This window comes from Thunnus maccoyii, chromosome 21, assembly GCF_910596095.1.
Source record: "Thunnus maccoyii chromosome 21, fThuMac1.1, whole genome shotgun sequence".
In the NCBI taxonomy this organism is placed as follows: Eukaryota; Metazoa; Chordata; class Actinopteri; order Scombriformes; family Scombridae; genus Thunnus; species Thunnus maccoyii.
Window position 1 is genome coordinate 9,485,487 of NC_056553.1, and position 17,852 is coordinate 9,503,338.

The window sequence follows — 17,852 nt, forward strand, 5'->3', positions numbered from 1 at the left end:
ATTATTACTCTATTATCAGTTAAAAGAACAAACAGCACATTAGGGACCATTTGTAATGAAGAAGAAAAAAAAAGACTTACAAAAATTGTACTTTAATTTTATTCAAACGCCATCCAAAAAATCTGACAGTGCAAGAACAATCCTGCAAATAGCATAATCAACGTTACTGTTAACACCTTCACCTGCTCTGGAATTAGGGCAATTAGCCTCTGATCACTAATAACCAACATTCATTCTTATTGTGCATTATTTCTAAGGCAACATGGAGGACCAAGCGACCCTTCACTACTGAATCCTGCGGCTGGTGGTTTGACTGTTGCCAGTATTTCTTAGCAACATTGGCACGTTTTTTTTTTTTTTTTCCCCCCCCCCCCCCCTTCAGAACAGCTTGGTTAAAGGCAACATGTTACACATTGAGTTTGACACACACACACACACACACACACACACACACACACACACACACACACGCACACTTTGAAACATACACACAAACCATGACGAATCACGCCTCTGACACAGAGGTTGCGATTAATCTTCCAAGTCCTCCGGTCGTCACCTGGTTGTGAGCTGTTGTTAAACCTGATAAATGATCAAACCCTTCACGGACTGATTCAGCTGTTTCACTCGACACCTGAAGTCTGTCACACTAAATACATTTGTTTCTTGGACATAATCAAACAATAAATTAATACACAAATCTGTATCAAAAAAGTGCCAAAATTCCAGTGTAGACACCAAACATCTAATCATGTTTGTGCTGTTGGCAGCTCTGTTGTATTGATTTTGATTTTACAAAGAAAAACGTTTGGTTTTTTTTCTCCAGCTGAAACTCAAAACGACACCCTGCAAACTAATTTCGACCAAACTGAGATGACTCTCCAACGTCTGATGCACATATATGTACACATATCCAAATAGAAAACTCTGTTTACAGTACAGTGTGTACAAAAATGTGTAAACCACACCTTGCACAGGGTCTCAAATCAGCATTTTTTTTTTTTTAAATTGGTGTAAATCTATTCATCTTGATCGACCTGAGGAGTGTTTCTATGGCAGGAGATTTCTCTGCAGTGGCAATCAGCTGGAGGGCAGCTCCTTGGGTAGCTCTGCGGCTTCCTCGACTGGCACGTTATAGTGGCGGTCGTCCTCCGTGACGAGGCACACGGACGGCCAGTCGTCCTTGTGGTCGTCCGGGTAATAGGTGACAAACTCCTCTGTGTCAGCCTTGTACAGTCTGTAAACTTGAATGGTGCACTGCAAGGCGTAGCCCAGCAGAAACATCTCCACCTGCACGGAAAGCAACGAAGAAGGGAGATAATTGCAGTTGCGGAGAAGCGCGGATTAAAAATGGATGCTCCTTCAAAAGCACAATGTTTAATCAGCTGCTCGAGCATGATATTTTAACGGGCGGGGCGTCTTTATGGGAACCGTGTCTATAAAGGCTTTAATTAAAGAGTGAATGTAACAATTAAATCACTCAACGACATGCCCTTCCTGAAACCTGCTCACCCCTGAGGCTGATGATGCAGCAGCAGCAGCAGCAGCATCATCACAGCTTGAGAAAGAGGGAAAACAGCACAAGCGCCTGCATGTTGTACAGTTCAGGGTTCAGATTATGAAATCACTACACACCCGATCTCATGACATCTGTCGTTAATTGCTGTTTTTATTCATTACTAACGAACACTACTGTTAACTTCAAAAGAAATGTTTTGCTGGGTTCAAAAGGACAAGAAATTCCCAGCAGCTACTATCTTTTAAGTGATGTTTATCATCGAGGTTCACATAAGTGACGAAGCTAACTAACCCTCAGGCCGCATTCACGCCGGATGAGGTGTTTGCGGTAGGGATGAGAAGAGGTGTGTGGGCGGGTTTATTTGTCCTCTAGAACGTTACTGCTGTGAAACAATCAGAAAATAACATTTTAATGATCTGATTCACCAGCTTTCCACGCTACCGCCACTCCCTCTCTTCATTCACTCTCTAGCTCGCTTGACCACAGCTGCTCTCTCTCTTTTTTTCTCTTGTATATTTAAAAAATCGAGTCAGGAAGCCGAAAACAAAGTCAAACTTTACTTTTAACGTTATCAAACAAAGAGTTCCTAGTTAGGTCTTTGTTCTGCCTTGTGGCAGTGTTGTACAGCTCTGATCGGTCTGATCGCCGGCTCTGATTGGCCAGCGTGACGTCAGGTTGCATGTCTCGGAAAGTTGATTCTGGATCAACTTCCTCGCTGCAGGCTGCTGCGGCCAAAACCCTCACAGCCTAAATGAACAGGAGGACTGGCGTTTTGGTCTAAATCCAGCCTAACCCCACCTGCCAAGGAGCATCTGTACGCTGTCAGTAAAACACGCCCTCAAATACCTTCTGAAGTGAGCTGCGGTTGATCTGGACACGTTAAAAAAAAAAAAAAAGGTTTCTTTTACCTGCTCCAGCCCGGCGCTGAGGCCCACGTGGCTGAGGTGGTTGGAGAGGAAGGAGCGCGGGCAGTCGGATGAGTCCCGCGCGAACAGCAACCAGCAGAATAAAGGGACGTCTCCGCCGCCCTGCATGCAGCCGTGCAGCTCCACCGCTCTGCCCAGCATCAGCAGCTTGAGCGCCTCCAGCAGCCCCAACTCTTCTTCTCCTCCCTGGAACACGCGCTCGCACAGCTGCTGCCGCTCCGCAGCCGAGCAGCAGTCCACCGCCGCCTGCCACTGGAGGACAAATCAATGAGATGAATCGATGACTATTTTTGATAAACATTTGATCACTGAGGTCACTTATTAAGTAGAAATACCAAAATTTTGCTAGTTACAGCTTCATGAATGTGAGGATTTTCTGCTAACATTATTTAAATTTAAATTGGAGGCATTCAGCAAATATTACTAATGATGTAGGGCTTCATTATTGATTTATCTGTCAATTATTTTGTTGATAAATCGACAAATGTCAGGAAATGGTGAAAAATATCAATAACCGCTACCCAAAGCCAAAGACACAACCTAAAAAGTCTTGATTTATCTTGACAAACAGTCCATAACCCAAAGATATTCACTTTACTGACATAGAAACAGAAAATATTCACATTTAAGAAGCTGGAACCAGAGAATTTTTGCATTTTGATAACGATAATTGATAATCAAAATAGTTGCAGATTAAATTTTCTGTTGGTCTACTCATTGATGCAGCTTTATTACGATGATTAGATTATGAGATATCCAGTGTGCAAAGTTCGCACTGTGGCTTGATGATGGTGTTAGACAAAAGATAATCAGGATTCATCCTCTTGATGAATATCGACGGCTAATTTGATGGATTGAAGGAGAACTTTATTGATTCAGCTTTGCTCTCAGACTCATGATGGACAACTTTAAAAAAAAAAAGTATTAAAATCGATGCAGCAGAATCACAGATATCGTCTGTTTTATTCCTTGCTTTCTTCTTTCTTGTCAAAACCTGTCACCTACATTACCCACAATGCAAATCAACTCGATTGACGCCTGACTGGACTGTACAGACTCAGGTGTGTTATGCTGGTAGCCTCCAGCAGAGATGAGAAGTGAGCTACAGAGATCTGATAGCATCACTTCCTTTCTAACTCCACGCCAACGGATATTGTTTTTATTTTCAAACTTGCTGATTCAAGTGACATAACTTGAGAAAATTTATCAAAATTCATGATTCTCTCTGGAGCCACAAAAGGCTTTTATAATTTTTTTCACATGTGCAGTTCACAGAAGTCTGTAAACAGAGTTTCATGTGTAAAATCAGTGGAGTTCCTTGATCCTCCCTAACCCGAAGCCCAAGGTGACGTCCTCAAATGTTTTCCCAACCAACAGTCAAAACCCCAAAAATATTCAGTTTACTGTCATAGAAGCAGAACCAGACAACCAGAAAATATTCACATTTAAGAATTTGTAAACAGAACAAAACAAAAAAGAAAAATGATTCTTCTATAATCAAAATAGTTGCAGCTCTACTTTGATTGACTGGTTTATTTAAAATGGTTCTCTATGGAGTTTCTACTAGCATTATGGAGCAGTTTTTGATGAGTGGGTTGTATCATGCATGTGAACAGGGACACACATGCATGCACGCTTGGGTGACGCGACACACAAACCACTCCCCCACTAATCTACGAGCGGCTGCAATGCCCTAAAAACCAGCAGCAATCCCCCAGCAAAAAGGCAGGAAAGAAGACGACTTTGCAACAAGACAAACTTTGCAACAAGGCTTTGCAAATGTTTCCTCAGGAAGGAAATACATTTAATACCATTGTTAGATCTCAAGGATAAACACAATGGTGAGTTAACACTAAGTGTAAACATAACTTGTGTTTGCCTGAGTTGTGTCATCTCAAACAAAGCCATATTTTTTTCAAGCTGTCATCAGTCTATTTGATGAATCTTCAGAGTTCCTGAGATGCCGTAACAATGCAAACAGTGAAGTGCAAAGAGGACTTTTAGTTCTCGATTTTAATGCCTTAATTTAGTCCCTGGGAATATTTGCTCTGAAAGGAGCTTTCAGGGGATATTTTAATCCAAACAATAGAAACTACAGCCTCAAAAATCCCCACAGAGTTGAATCACCTCAACTAGAACAAAATATCAGCTTTTCCAACCCGGTGTTTTTTGAGGAGCTAAATATAGTAGTGTACATAAAAAGCAATACTTGTGGAACCAGTGCAAACCAGAATAACACACAACACAACAGTGTAACTATGTGACCAATAATGGCAGGCACACAGCTAGCACTCATAGAGCGAGAGAGGTCTGTTTTTTTTTAAAAACGTGTGTGCAGTAAACACCAAAATTCCTCACAAGCTAACAGTGGCAGCGACTAACTATAAATTCTGCCGAAGGGCCTCAAACTGTTATAGTAAAGAGGCACTTGTGGTTTTAACAGTTGAAACTGTTTCTTTGAGGCTGAAGGTCCATCCATCCCTCCAAATCCTTTAGAGTATTACTGGGCTGTTTTAATGACACACAGAAAAAAAAAAAACAACCATGCGAGACGGAGCAAACTACCTCCCTTTAACATGTGGTAGCAATCACATCCAAAAAGCTCTGTGGATGAATATCAATACCCTCAGTGTCCACTGATGGCTTAAAAATAGTGCTGTGGTTTAATCGTTCTGTCTTGAAAAATATTTTCTCACTGTATCATCTGAGCAGATGTACAAGCGCTACCTTCTTTCGGAGAAGCTCCACGTAGCCTTTTAGCTGCTGGGTGACATCTTTCGTCCCATCTCCCTGTAGGCACTCCCCAGGAAATGTCCACTGACTTATCAGCCCTTCCTGGGCCTCAAGTTCCTTCGGCAGCTGTAAACACAAAGCATTAAAATGTTAAGATGTAAGACCAGATGTGTCGTCCGGAGCCGAAGCACTGACACGATTAACACATATAGGCAAGTTAAGTTTTTTATTTTATTTGCACTTAATTGTCTAATGAAACTGACAGTCCTCTATTTCTCTGCATGTTGAAGCGGTACGCATGCAGCGGTTTGGAGGGTGGCGTCTTTTTCATCTGGTCCAAAACACAAAACACAAAAGCAATGTGAGGAATGAATTAAATTGGGTTTTTATTTACTTTTACGTAAGTTGCAATCGTTAGCATGTCTGGCTAACCAGCTTAGTGCCTGCAGTAGTGACTTCTGAGGTCAAGGAGCATTTTATTATTGTGAGGTTAAATGTTGTTAAAAAAAAAATCCTCTATTGACGACTGCCATTCCACTCTGCTGTGTTCTTAAAGGGGACATTTCATGCTTTTTGTGATTATCTGTTATTTATACACTGTTGTGATGTCAGATATCTATGCTAAACATCGTCAAAGTTGGAAAACTTCAGGTTAACATATATAGAAATGTTCCCTGCGAGTTAAAAGCCGGGGCTTCAACCTGCTCTGACGCTTATTTTTTTCTACCTTGCCAACTAGCTGACAGCTCATCGTACATGCCCAGAAACGGCCGTCTGTTCCAGGTTATTGCAGTAAATCATGCAAAGATATTCCAGTAGAGCCCCAGGCTAAAAACACATACCTGTAAATGTGCATGATATGTCTCCTTAAAATTGGATTCGGGGTAATAATTACACTAGTGTTACGTTTGACAAACACATCAGATAGTCCTCATCTTGAAGCTTCTTCTAATCCAGCTGACGTTTAAAGTGAAACAAGTAAAGTGTGTCCAAACTTTTGTACTGTATGTAAACTAAGCAGCCCAACAGGGTTACGTTAGAACGCAATAACAGTCTGATCTTACATTTTTCCCTATTAATACAAAGACAGCTCTACACTGTAATATGAGAAAAATGTTTCTTTATTTCACTACATAGTTACTCCATCTTGTCATTTAAGCCGACAAAATCGATGATCACCAGCTAGGATGAGAGACTGCTTTTGTCAAACGTTGCCTGAAATCAAAGTATTGTTTAGAAAATTACTCAGAATTGTCTAGTGGTAGCGTTACCTAAATCTGCCTCGGTTATAATTATAGACTGTTTATGTGCCATGCCACGGTGGAAAGGTTGACAGGCATAGCAACAATAACCAAGGGAGGCGTTGCCTCATTAACTGAGCCTTTACCGTAGTGATGTCCTCCTCCTGCAGCCACGCAGGCAGCTGGGTGCTGTGGGAGAGCACCTGGAACAACGTGGCTCTGAGAGCGCAGTAGTTGTCCCCCCTCACTCTCCTCAAGCTGCCAAACCTCTGGGACATCTCTTTATAACCCTGCAGCAGCACACAGGGACACAACAGGAAGTCTCTCAGCCATTACAGCGAAAAACACAACAACTGGCTTTAATCTGAAACACTTCTTCCCAGGAGCCACAGGCACCGACCTTTCTAATGAGAGCACTTTTGGCAGTATTTCCTTTCCACTCTCTCTCGCTGTAAGACAAAATATCCACCGCTGGGGCCAAACTGCATCTGTCCTCCACTTTTGGGAGTGAGGAAAGAGAAAAGTGAATAAGAGGATGTGATGGACAAAACAAAAGGACTTTTGTCTTTTTGCTTACATGACAAAACAAAAGAAGTGCTGTTTGTGTTTTTTGTTGCTGTCTAATTACACAGATGTGTGATGTTGATGTACTGACGTGTAGTTTCTAACGCAGGTGGAGGTCCTGCTTTATTAGTCTGAGATGCTGACAGCTCCTCGGCTCCTCTGTACAGGTCTTCTTCACTAAGAGGAAACAACAACACATAACACATGAGCGCAATACTTAAATCAATAGTTTTATGAGAGCAAATGCTTAAATTACACGTGAAAGGGGGGTCGCTCGTAGTGACACACAGACAGAGAATGAGAACCGATACTGCGGTTCTCCTCCGCCACATGAAATTGTTTTGATTTGGTTCACTCCCACCGTCTCTTATCAACCTCAGTTTCTGCCACAGAAAGCAGCTGGTATCAGCGTAAAACAACATCAAACGGCAAAGTTAGCGACATAGAACATGAACGTCGTGAAGCATTTAGCTGCTATGAGAGTTTCATAAGGTGGAGTCCAACACGGAGCTAAAAGGAGAGTGAATTTATGTGAACAGTAACATGACTTGGAGTGAATGATAATGTTGCTTGTGTATTTGCTGCGTGTGTGAATAAGCAACTGCCTGCTAACACATTTACAAACTTTAAAATGAAGAATTATAACTGTAATAAAATAAAAAAAGAAGAAAATGCAACATAACTGCAACATCTGCAGTTTGATTCAGGCAGCGGACCGTTGTTATTGCATGTCATACAGCATCTTTCTCTCCTCTTCATTTCCTGTCTACTCTCCAATGACACTATAATAAAACTGTCCCCCCCTAAAATAAACAAATGACAAACTATTTTTGAATTTGTTGACCAATCTTGCATACCATACACGACAATTCCCATGTTTTTTATAAATAAATTCCCATAACTTTCTCTTCTGGACAACTGTGTATTCTCAGTGGTTCCTCTGTAGTGTTATCAGTGGTCACATACACACATTAAACCCCAGAGCACAACTAGTTTCAACAACGTCTCTGTTAATGGAAGAATAAATGAAAATAAATTTGTCATTTTGTGTATTTGTTACATTTCCTCCCACTTATAAACAGTCACTTCCTGCATCGTGTCTCACAGCGACGTTATGTTTCAGGTTTACGGGAGCATCGTTGCAGCCTCTGAATCTTTCAGCGAATAAAATGACTAACAGGTGTGGTGTTGACATCAGATTCAGGACTATAAAACTATAAAAAAAAAAAAAAGAAGATCTTTACAAACCTGTTCCCCAAACCATCTTCAGAAAACTCTCCCTTCTCTGTGACAGGTTTCTCATCCACATCGGCGGATGAGTTCCCTGCCGCCCGCCGCTCTTCTCCAGTTCCCTCCTGAGTCTCAGCATCTTTGTCAGCCTGATTCACAGCCTCGGTGGGAGCCTTCTCCGCCGCCCCCTCCTCCTCTTCCTCCTCCTCCTCCTTCTCTTCCTTCATCTCATTGTTCTCCTTGGGAACATCTACATCTTTGTTCTGCACCTCCAAAGTACTTTCCACCCCGTTATCCTGTGTGATGTTCTCCGAGGACGGGACCTCGTTTGAGCTTGTAGTTGAACATTTAGGATCAGGCTTTTCATCCTGATTGGACTTTGAGCTGGAGAGAGCAAACACTTCTGTCACTTTTCCTGCTTAACATACAATCATTTCATTATTCATATATTATAAACGTATTACACTAAATGTGCCACTTAAATGACATTTTACATCATGAAACATATATTCAAATATGTGTACAAATACTGTAGGAGAAAGTAAATAAGAAGGTATGAGGAAGAAAAGAAGAGCAGTGCAAAACATAAAAGGGGAGTCTGATAATAATCTGCTAATAAAACAAGCAGTGTTGTCTCTATGCCCCCTAGTGGTCAGACAGAGAAAAACAAAAACACACACTTTATGTAAACAAGTGTCTTGTTTTGATGTCACAAAATCAGAACCTGACCTCTCGCTGGCGTCTGCTGGATCTGTGGTCACTGGCTCGCTGACAGAGTCTCTTTCCTCACCGCTGTCGTTGAGTCCTGAGGGCTCCGATCCAGGATGAGACTCAGACCCATCGTGGTTTTTTATGTCTTCAGGATCGGCCTCCTTACACACCGAAGAACCCTCTGGATCCTCTGTCACAGCACTACACACAGGATGACAGGAGAGAGACGTTAATGCAGACTGCACAGATGTAGGGTTAGGTGATGCGGACAGAATCTTCTATCATAGCATAATGTAGTTTAATATCAAAATATTGGAAGGTGAATTGATAAACCGTTACAGATGTTGTAACCAGAGGGGAGTGTCTGTTTATATTATCACAAAAAAAAACTTGTACTCTGAGTTGTTTGTGTGAGAGGAATGTTCTTCCAAGTTTTTACGAAATCTGCACTTACTGTAAGTCAGCTTCTGCCAAATTCATGTAATATATAATCTAATATTATCAGTAATGTCATTAAGCAGCACTTGCTCATTTATTTTGCAACAGAGCCTCAGTAATGCAAAACCTCCTCCACATATACTGGACTGAACGGCAAAAATCTCAACTATTTCACAAGTTATTTTGTCACATTTCCCAATTGTACAGATAAGTCTGGGTGAAATGGAAGATATAAAGACCTCAATAATCAGATTACCTTCTTCTAGAATAGATATATATGATGGTATCTCTTTTAGATGTTGAAAATCCCATCACAGGTCGTCTAATTTTAGTGGAAGAAGTTTTAGAGGTATTAAAAATGATAAAACCCAGAAAAATAAACCTAATTTTGTGCAGCAAAAAATATGCTTACCAGCTAGACTCTGAGTGGATCTCCTGACTAATCACAGGGATGGACGACACCTGACGAGCTGCTGCGGCGAGCTGAGTGTTTGGCACAGACAACACTTCATTGTTTTGAGAAAACTCCCCCGATGGCTCAGCTGCAGTATCATCAATAGTGACTTTGAAGGCTGCGTCTTCATTATCATTGTGACTACTGTCCAATGTAATGTGCTCTCTTGTTGCGTTTGTCTCAGTGTGGGAAGTGTTTTTGGCCTCGGCTGTTTGTGTGATGCCATCTGGGGTTTTATCCTGCACTGCAGCTGGATTTTCTTCCGCTGTCGCCGCATTTGTTGCTGCGAAACCCTCCCGATCATCTGCAGCGCTTCCTTCATGCGGGACGTTTAAAGTGCAATGCAGAGGTTCAGCTTGTCCGCTGCCGGCCGGGGTTCCCTTTATATGTTTATCTTGTGCTCTGGTGGAGTTTTCTTTAAGTTTGGGCCCTTTAATGGGAGAAAACGTAGCTGTCGGTGTGCCTTCCTTCTGCAGGGGTCCGTTCTCCTGAGTGTTACTGGGCTCTCCGTTCTCAGGACTCTGCTTCACCTGCACAGCCCCAGCCTTTATATTGGCCTCATCAGCTGTTTTCCTAAGTGACACAACACATAGAGCATGAGCAAAGAGATCACATAACGCGACAAAAACATAACAGAGCCCTCACTAATTTACAGCTTTTCATATCAAGAGTAAAAGCCTTTTTCATGATTACATATGTGACCACCAATAATATTCTGAAGCTCTCTTTTCACTTTTCACTGGTGTATGTGGTGTAATAACAAAAAAAATGTTTCTCTTCCTGAAAATGACTCACTGTTATAACATTACAAGTTGTGCAAACATTTCACAGATGTCTCCAGTCTGCCCAGAATGATAAAATGTTAGCCTGAGTCAAAACTAATGTTTAGATCCAATATTTTCACAGGCAGACAGTTAGACAGCCTGTTAATCTTCCTCAAGAATCTAAAGTAAATTTCAACGCTGACAAATATCTTTCGTAAGTGTTATAAACTTCCTTTGTTGAGTCACTTTCAGCAGCTACGATCTGTTGATTACTTCAGTCTGAAAAACAAACACCAACTGCTAAAAATTGTGAATATGTTATATAATATTTACATAATTAAATGATCTTCACGGCTTGTATCAAGTCAGGGCCACACAGAAAGCTCAGAGTTAATCAGGATGGATGTTTCACCTCTTAACTAACAGATGAGCGCCATCTTTTATTCCATTGGCTATTTGCTTTTTAAATAAAAAAAGCAGCAGGGGTGTCAGCTGGTTTCTGGCCTTCTTCTTCTTCTCACTATGTTCTCAAGATGGTTTTGATGACAAGTAACAGTGAAGTTTATTATTAATGGTTGCTGCATGTGAGCCAAATTGCCCCTTAAGGACATGAAAAGATTTACTCTGCTCCCTTCTACACTCTTCATCTGTGGGATTATAAATATCTTTGAGGAAGTAACCAACTGCTGGAAAAGCTATGACTGAACCATGGAGCAACATAGTACTGAGGTAAGAAAAAGGGGCTCAAAAAAAAGGGAATCATCACTGCACAGGTTATCTCACCTCACGTCATCACCTCCTTCAGGACCACACGTGCCCACCACAGTGGTTTCGCCTGTGGCCGTCGTGGCCTTCGAGTCATTTTTCAGCAAACCGCTTCTTTCCTCCTCACTGCCACAGGGACTCTCAGCGTGACAGCAACTGTTCCCCATCTGCTCGCTCCCTCGGCCTGGGAGGTCAGACAGGTATCAGGCTGAACGATGACCTCTGCTCCAAAACAACAGCGAGCGACCTGATGAGTCGCTGAAGGCTGGAGATTTCAGGAGTCCATGACGAAGAGGGTCAAGGGATTGACACCTACAGGAAGAATGTGCAACATCACTGGATGAGTAACTTGAAGACTCGTGGTGTTACAACAAGAGAGAGAGTCTTGAGAACGGGTTACATATACACAGCATCACAATGAGATAGTTCATTCCAGTGTTTCCCCTATGATTGTACAGGCCTGGTGGGCCACCAGGCCTATAAGAGGCCCCACCGGGCCAAAAAAACCTTTTCTTTAATGCCAAAAATAACACCTAATATCCATTCATTTGGAAATCAATAATCATATGTTTTTGGGAGCCTCTGTGCTGCACTGTTCTGAAACATGAGTCAACCTCTGTGTTGTTGCCAGGGAAACTCTTGACGCGATATGAGTACCTCGTCTATTTAGGGTTTTTTCGGTGCAAACCACCGAGCCTGGGAAAAATTCTAGGGGAAACACCGCATTCTCATAACTATCACAAAACAATCATTATGAACACTTCTTTTTTTTTTTTCCATTTCAGTCAATTTTACATGTCCCACTTTAGAAAATGTGGTTTGCAATGTGGGATATCAGGGTTATTTTAATGTCGGACAGTCATATATGTTGTTAAATTGGTGAAATATGCATTTAAGTACAATACCAGCAGTTATTGAGGGGTCTTAGACTTGTAATGCTTAATTTTTACTTATTTTAAGGCAGGTTGCAAATTATATTGTTACTAATATTAATACATAATACATTACTATACTATCAGTGACAGCAAAAACACTATATTTACTGAAATGACCAAATGTGAGCATAAACTGGAGGTTTTTATTGTATAAATTAAGGTGATTTAGACCTTTTAGTTTCCCAATGAGTTTACTATATTTCAGCCTGAACTGTCCCACATTAGGAAAAGCACATGAACTGGGACAATTTGGAACAAGGAAGACTTTTATATTGTTTTATATTATTTTATATCACAGTGTGATATTTTATCTTCTCTTCTCTGATATTATTAGAAACACCTTGAGGATTTCAGAAAGGTATTGGGTGCGGACAAATGTGTTGGCGTCATAATAAAATATATATAAATATATATATACTGCTTAAGTGCCAATTGCAGAAATTGTACATTATTATAGGCTCACTTCTTTGGCTGAAACCTTTCTACATTTCTCAAATCTATCCGGGAAGCATTTTAGATTTCAACCAACAGAATACAGCGTGTTGTAGCGCGATACTGTGTATTTAGTGTATAAAATCATAACTAACTCACATTTTAGTGCCACTGAAACACAAGGAAAGACGTTAATACATAACATATTTCACACAACACATAGCCAACTGTCACTGTCACGTTAATAAAGACGAGATACGTACCTCGGTTGAGCTTTAATGGAGACAAACTCCACAAGCTTTCAATCATGAAGCTGCGATTTCTCTTTCACTTTTGCTTCGCAGGGAAAACAGGCTTGTAGTTAAGCTAGCCAGCTAGCAACACGGTGAACTTAAAATACAAACATGCGCCACCCGGAGAGGTCGCCACTCATCAGAAACACCGCGGACACACCGGTGACTCCCTATAATGACGGAAACATTACCGTTTAACGCGACACACTTCGTAAACAGCGCGTGTTTATGTTACATCTGTCGATACGAGCCCCTTAGCTTAGCCGGAGCAGCAGGGTCACGCTCTGTCCGAGCGCATGACGTCATCCTCATGAGTATGGAGGACCACGACTGTCACGGAAATAGTAATAAAGCGTTTAATTAATTAATAACTAATTGCACAATAAAGACAATAACTAGTAAATTCGCTTACAAATTAATTAATCCATAAATAAATAGACTAAATTAAAAACTGACTAATTAATATTTTAATGGCCAATAAAAAACACGAATTAAATATTAATCATCAATAAATAGTTCAAATTAAAACAGGATTTACAAAAACAACATAAAACAGTCAATAAGTACATAATTTAAAAATACATTAATGAATTCCTACATAAATAATTAAATTTCAAAATCGATTTGACAATGCAGTTTTAAAAGAGAAATAAGAAACTAAATTCGCAAATTGAATTAATCTGGCTTTTAAAATGGAAAATCCCTTTCTCATTTGCATTTCCATTTCCCAGCTGTGGAGGACCACAAGTATCATGGAAATAGTAATAAAGCATCTAATTAATTAATAATTTATTGTACAATAAAGACAATAATTGCTAAATTCGTACACAAATTAATGAATTAATCTCTAAATAAATAGACTACATTACAGAATTACAATTACAAAATTATATTACATTAATATACTAAATTACAGTCCCGTTTGCATTTCTATTTCCCTGCTGTTTTTACTTGTCATATTAGCTATGCAATTTAACTTCTCCTTTTAGCCATTCCATGACACTTGTGGTCCTCCATACATTGTGGACTCAACAGTTAATAAATTACTTTTTAAAAAGTAACTGATAATTATTGTCAGTGCAAATAGCCCTACAGAATGTAAATGCTGCACATTACTGGCTTGGAAAGATAATTTGAAAAAAAAAAGGTTTTCTTTGTTTGTCTTGTTATGTAGTTTAATCCTGTCATATCTACTTGCAAAGAAAATTATATACATTATAGTTTGAATACAGTACTGTGATTAAAAAATGTTTTCATTGTTATTATTGAATAAAAATATAAAGATTTGTTAAAGAGGGAACAAAGTTGTTGCCTGATATCAGACAGAAAAGTCAACTCATTACTGTTTCAACAGAATCAGTCAGCTCGACTCGGAGTAGGCGGATTCAAAGGTCTGGATCCAGGCAAACAAATGTGGCCACATTCTTGAGTTGTGCGCTCAAAAAGAAACAAGTGAACAAATAAATGAACAAAAGCCCTTTATATAGAATGGCATTTCAGTGCATGAGAATATTTTCTGTTACCTGTTCAAACAAAAACATTGGTCACATTTTATCTCGTCTTTGTAAAACGCAAAATGCCAGAAAGAGGAGATGTTCTGTTATTTAGAAAAAAAGTTTTATGGACAGTTTGGCTCATCCTATATAATTAGAGTGCTGTTTTTGCTTTTTGTTGGTGTCTTTGTTTAGTTTGTGGCCCGGGGTCGGGGAATGATGAAATGTGTGGACTGCTTATAGTATCAGTACAGTTTGATTAAATGGAAAAAAGTAAAAAATATACTGAAAAAACAAAAGCCACATGTATTTTGGTATTTACAGTATGTCAGTGTCGGCACTATTATTCGATTGGTCGGTAAGTCGGTCGACAGAAAAATAACTCGGCACATTTCTGATAACTGATTAATATAAGTCACTATTAGGAGAAAGATGCCAAACATTTGCTGTTTTTGGCTTCTAAAATGTGAGGATTTGCTGTTTTTCTCTGTCTTATGATGGTAAAATGATGGTTTTTGACTGTTTGTCATGAAAAGACAAGAATAAAAAAGCAACTCTGCCAATCTGATGACAGACAAATATTTACAAATCAAACTAACGGCTTTGAGCAGCTGTGCTGCAATTCTTGATTGTTTTTACAAATAAACACATGGCCAATAATAAATAAGCCCTAATATAATTAGGGCTTATAATATAAATGTGTTTTTTTCATTTAGGTGGACAATGATGTAAATATATGAGAACAGAATAAGTAAAATATAGCAAATCCATTTTTATTTAAAATAAAATCTTCAACCATTGTACAGTATACAAATTATATATGATTTTATATAATATCAAAAATACTTCATTTCTGTGTAAAAGAAATTCACACTAAAACCTATTTTGTGTCACAGCTCATGGTGTCCATTCAAGGGTTCAAACGCACTCTGACTCTGCTCTCTGATCTTCAGTCACTACATGTTCTGCAACTCGTGTATGTGAGCGATCAGCTCCTGCGGCAGTCCGAGCTCCGACACTAAATCCACGCAGCGCTGCAGGAGGTTGTCAAGACTTTCTCCTGAGCTGGAGGAGCAGTCACTGGACCCTGAATACTGCTTCTGTGGCTGGTGAGGAAAGTCCTGGTCCATTTTTTCTCCTCTCCTGCAGCAGTCCGCCTCTTTGCATCCTTCTCCGCAACAACCCTGATCTCCCTGATCCACCTCCAGATCTTCCATGCTCTCCGAGACGTCGCTCACACTGGGAGGAGGATTCTCCAAAGCCCTCTTGATGCCCTCTGTGATCGCGTCTTCGTGCTGTGTAACTCGCTGCAGGAGGTCAGTCACAGAGGCTGGGACGGGGTTTTCCGGATGTTGGATCTCGCACCAGCACCATATAGCACTGAGACACAAAGAGGCAACAGTGTCAGATACAATAGGACAGAGAAGTGACTGGGAGAACCATCTGACTAACAGAAAAAAAGACTTTAATAATAGCCAATACAAAAGAGACTCATGATGTTTCTGTGCAAGAAAGAAGCTGAAATCTTTACAGTGTTTTTAAAAAGTTCACAAACATAGAAAGCCTGAAAAAATAACCAGATACTCTTTTCTGATATATATGATTATTATATGTTAAAAAAACAACAACAAGTTGATAAGTTTCCTGGTTGATGTTCATTAACTTCTATTATTAACCGCAACAACAGTTAATAATAGTAGTTCTGCTGCATGATTGTAACATAAAATATTGTCACATGAAAGACACTAAAGCTACACACTAATAACCACCAACATGCATGAGTTTATAGCTAAAAAAACCCAGTTATAATACAAGTAACTGGTCAGGAAGATGACGGAAATCAGTGGTTCTCAATGATTTTGGTTGGTGACTCCTTAAAAATGAAGCAATGTCTAATTGTGACCTCTAATCACAACTAGATTGTTTTCATTTGAAATATTTTTAGAGGCCTGGAGAGGTGAACGGGAGAAAAGTAAGAAAATGAGAGAAAACTGTTAATTAAACATATTTTGGAACAGAATATACACTCACCGGCTACTTTATTAAGAACATATGTGCAATCTAATGTAATCCAATACAACAGCTCTGCCATAAATTCTACTTTAATGATGCTTATACATTTCCAGTTTTTGTTGATGTTGTCAGAAAGGTGATAATTCTATTTTATGTTTATTATTGAGGTCGTAGTGGATGGTGGTGGTGTACTGGAGTGCATTGATTGAATGGTGTTCCTAATATTTACTACATTAACATATATGATGGGGGCAAAATATTAGGAACACCATTCAATATAATGCACTTCAGTACACCACCATCACGACCTCAATAATAAACATTGACTTGACTTTAATTTCACTATGTATGTATGTATGTATGTATGTATGTATGCATCTATCTATCAGAATATAATCAATAGTCCTTGGCAAACACTTAACATAACCAACCTAAAAACGCAGATAAGTACATATATCTCTATATAAGTTAGATGGTTTACCTTACTATTCCTTTGAGGCGGCCCACAGCCACAGTCTGAGCTGCTCCTTCTCTGAATCCCAGGTCGAAACCCCTCTGAAGTGAGGCCTCCTCTCCGGCGTCAACACCGTCCACATAACCATCCTGTTCACACAACAACATCCCACAGTCACATTTACACACTAAACACACCCCTACAGCTCTGTGAACATGAGTAGTTTCACTGATTTAGAGCTCGTAAAACAAGAAATTGTGAAGCCGCTTCAGGTTTACCCTGACACGTTTCTTCATGTTGGATATCCACTCTTTACTCTGCAGACTCAGCTCGTCTCCGCTCTCGTCGAAAACATCTCCTCCTCCGTACGACACAGATTTAAACCAGGACATCGTTAAAAAAAAACTGTCTGTGGATGTTTTACTGGCTGTGAAACTGTGTGAGCATCAGACAGGCAGCTACGCACTTTTCTGCCTCAGTAGCAACTTCTAGTTGTTGTACGTGACGTCATCATCCTGCGCCTAACGGGGTAAATTCTTCTTCTTTTGTTGTTTTAATGGCGGCTTGCAAATAGCTTTTAGATGCATTACCGCCACCTTCTGGATTGGAGTGTGAATCAGCCCAATTACTATACTATTACATTAAATTCTCTTATTAATTCCTGTAAATAGCCCTGCACCCTACATCAGTGCTTCTCAAAGTGGGGTCCGGGGACCCCCAGGGGTCCTTGAAGGGGCTCCAGGGGGTCCCCAGCAAACAGGGGAATCATTTATTTTCATTATGATTCCATCTATAACACAATGACAGAATGTATGACTGTTTTGGTCATGGTTTTCACACACTTTCTGTAATAAAACATCTAAAATCTTAGCCTGTGGTCTAATTTG

At 40.0% G+C, this 17,852-nt stretch overlaps 2 protein-coding genes across 2 annotated transcripts; both read right to left on the reverse strand.

The window, feature by feature from the left end:
• Nucleotides 1-81: 81 nt before the first annotated feature.
• LOC121888457 (surface protein-like) lies at nucleotides 82-13,316 on the reverse strand. The gene is made up of 11 exons (XM_042399961.1): nucleotides 12,976-13,316; nucleotides 11,364-11,657; nucleotides 9,775-10,389; nucleotides 8,943-9,125; nucleotides 8,232-8,597; nucleotides 7,075-7,160; nucleotides 6,820-6,917; nucleotides 6,566-6,709; nucleotides 5,173-5,304; nucleotides 2,428-2,697; nucleotides 82-1,290 (listed from the first exon to the last, which is right to left on the reverse strand). The coding sequence occupies exons 2-11, from the start codon at nucleotides 11,510-11,512 to the stop codon at nucleotides 1,081-1,083; spliced, it is 2,253 nt and encodes a 750-aa protein (XP_042255895.1). The 5' UTR covers nucleotides 11,513-11,657; nucleotides 12,976-13,316; the 3' UTR covers nucleotides 82-1,080.
• Nucleotides 13,317-15,250: 1,934 nt separating this feature from the next.
• otulina (OTU deubiquitinase with linear linkage specificity a) lies at nucleotides 15,251-17,489 on the reverse strand. Its single transcript, XM_042399632.1, has 3 exons — nucleotides 17,244-17,489; nucleotides 16,993-17,114; nucleotides 15,251-15,878 (listed from the first exon to the last, which is right to left on the reverse strand). The coding sequence occupies exons 1-3, from the start codon at nucleotides 17,355-17,357 to the stop codon at nucleotides 15,455-15,457; spliced, it is 660 nt and encodes a 219-aa protein (XP_042255566.1). The 5' UTR covers nucleotides 17,358-17,489; the 3' UTR covers nucleotides 15,251-15,454.
• Nucleotides 17,490-17,852: the final 363 nt, after the last annotated feature.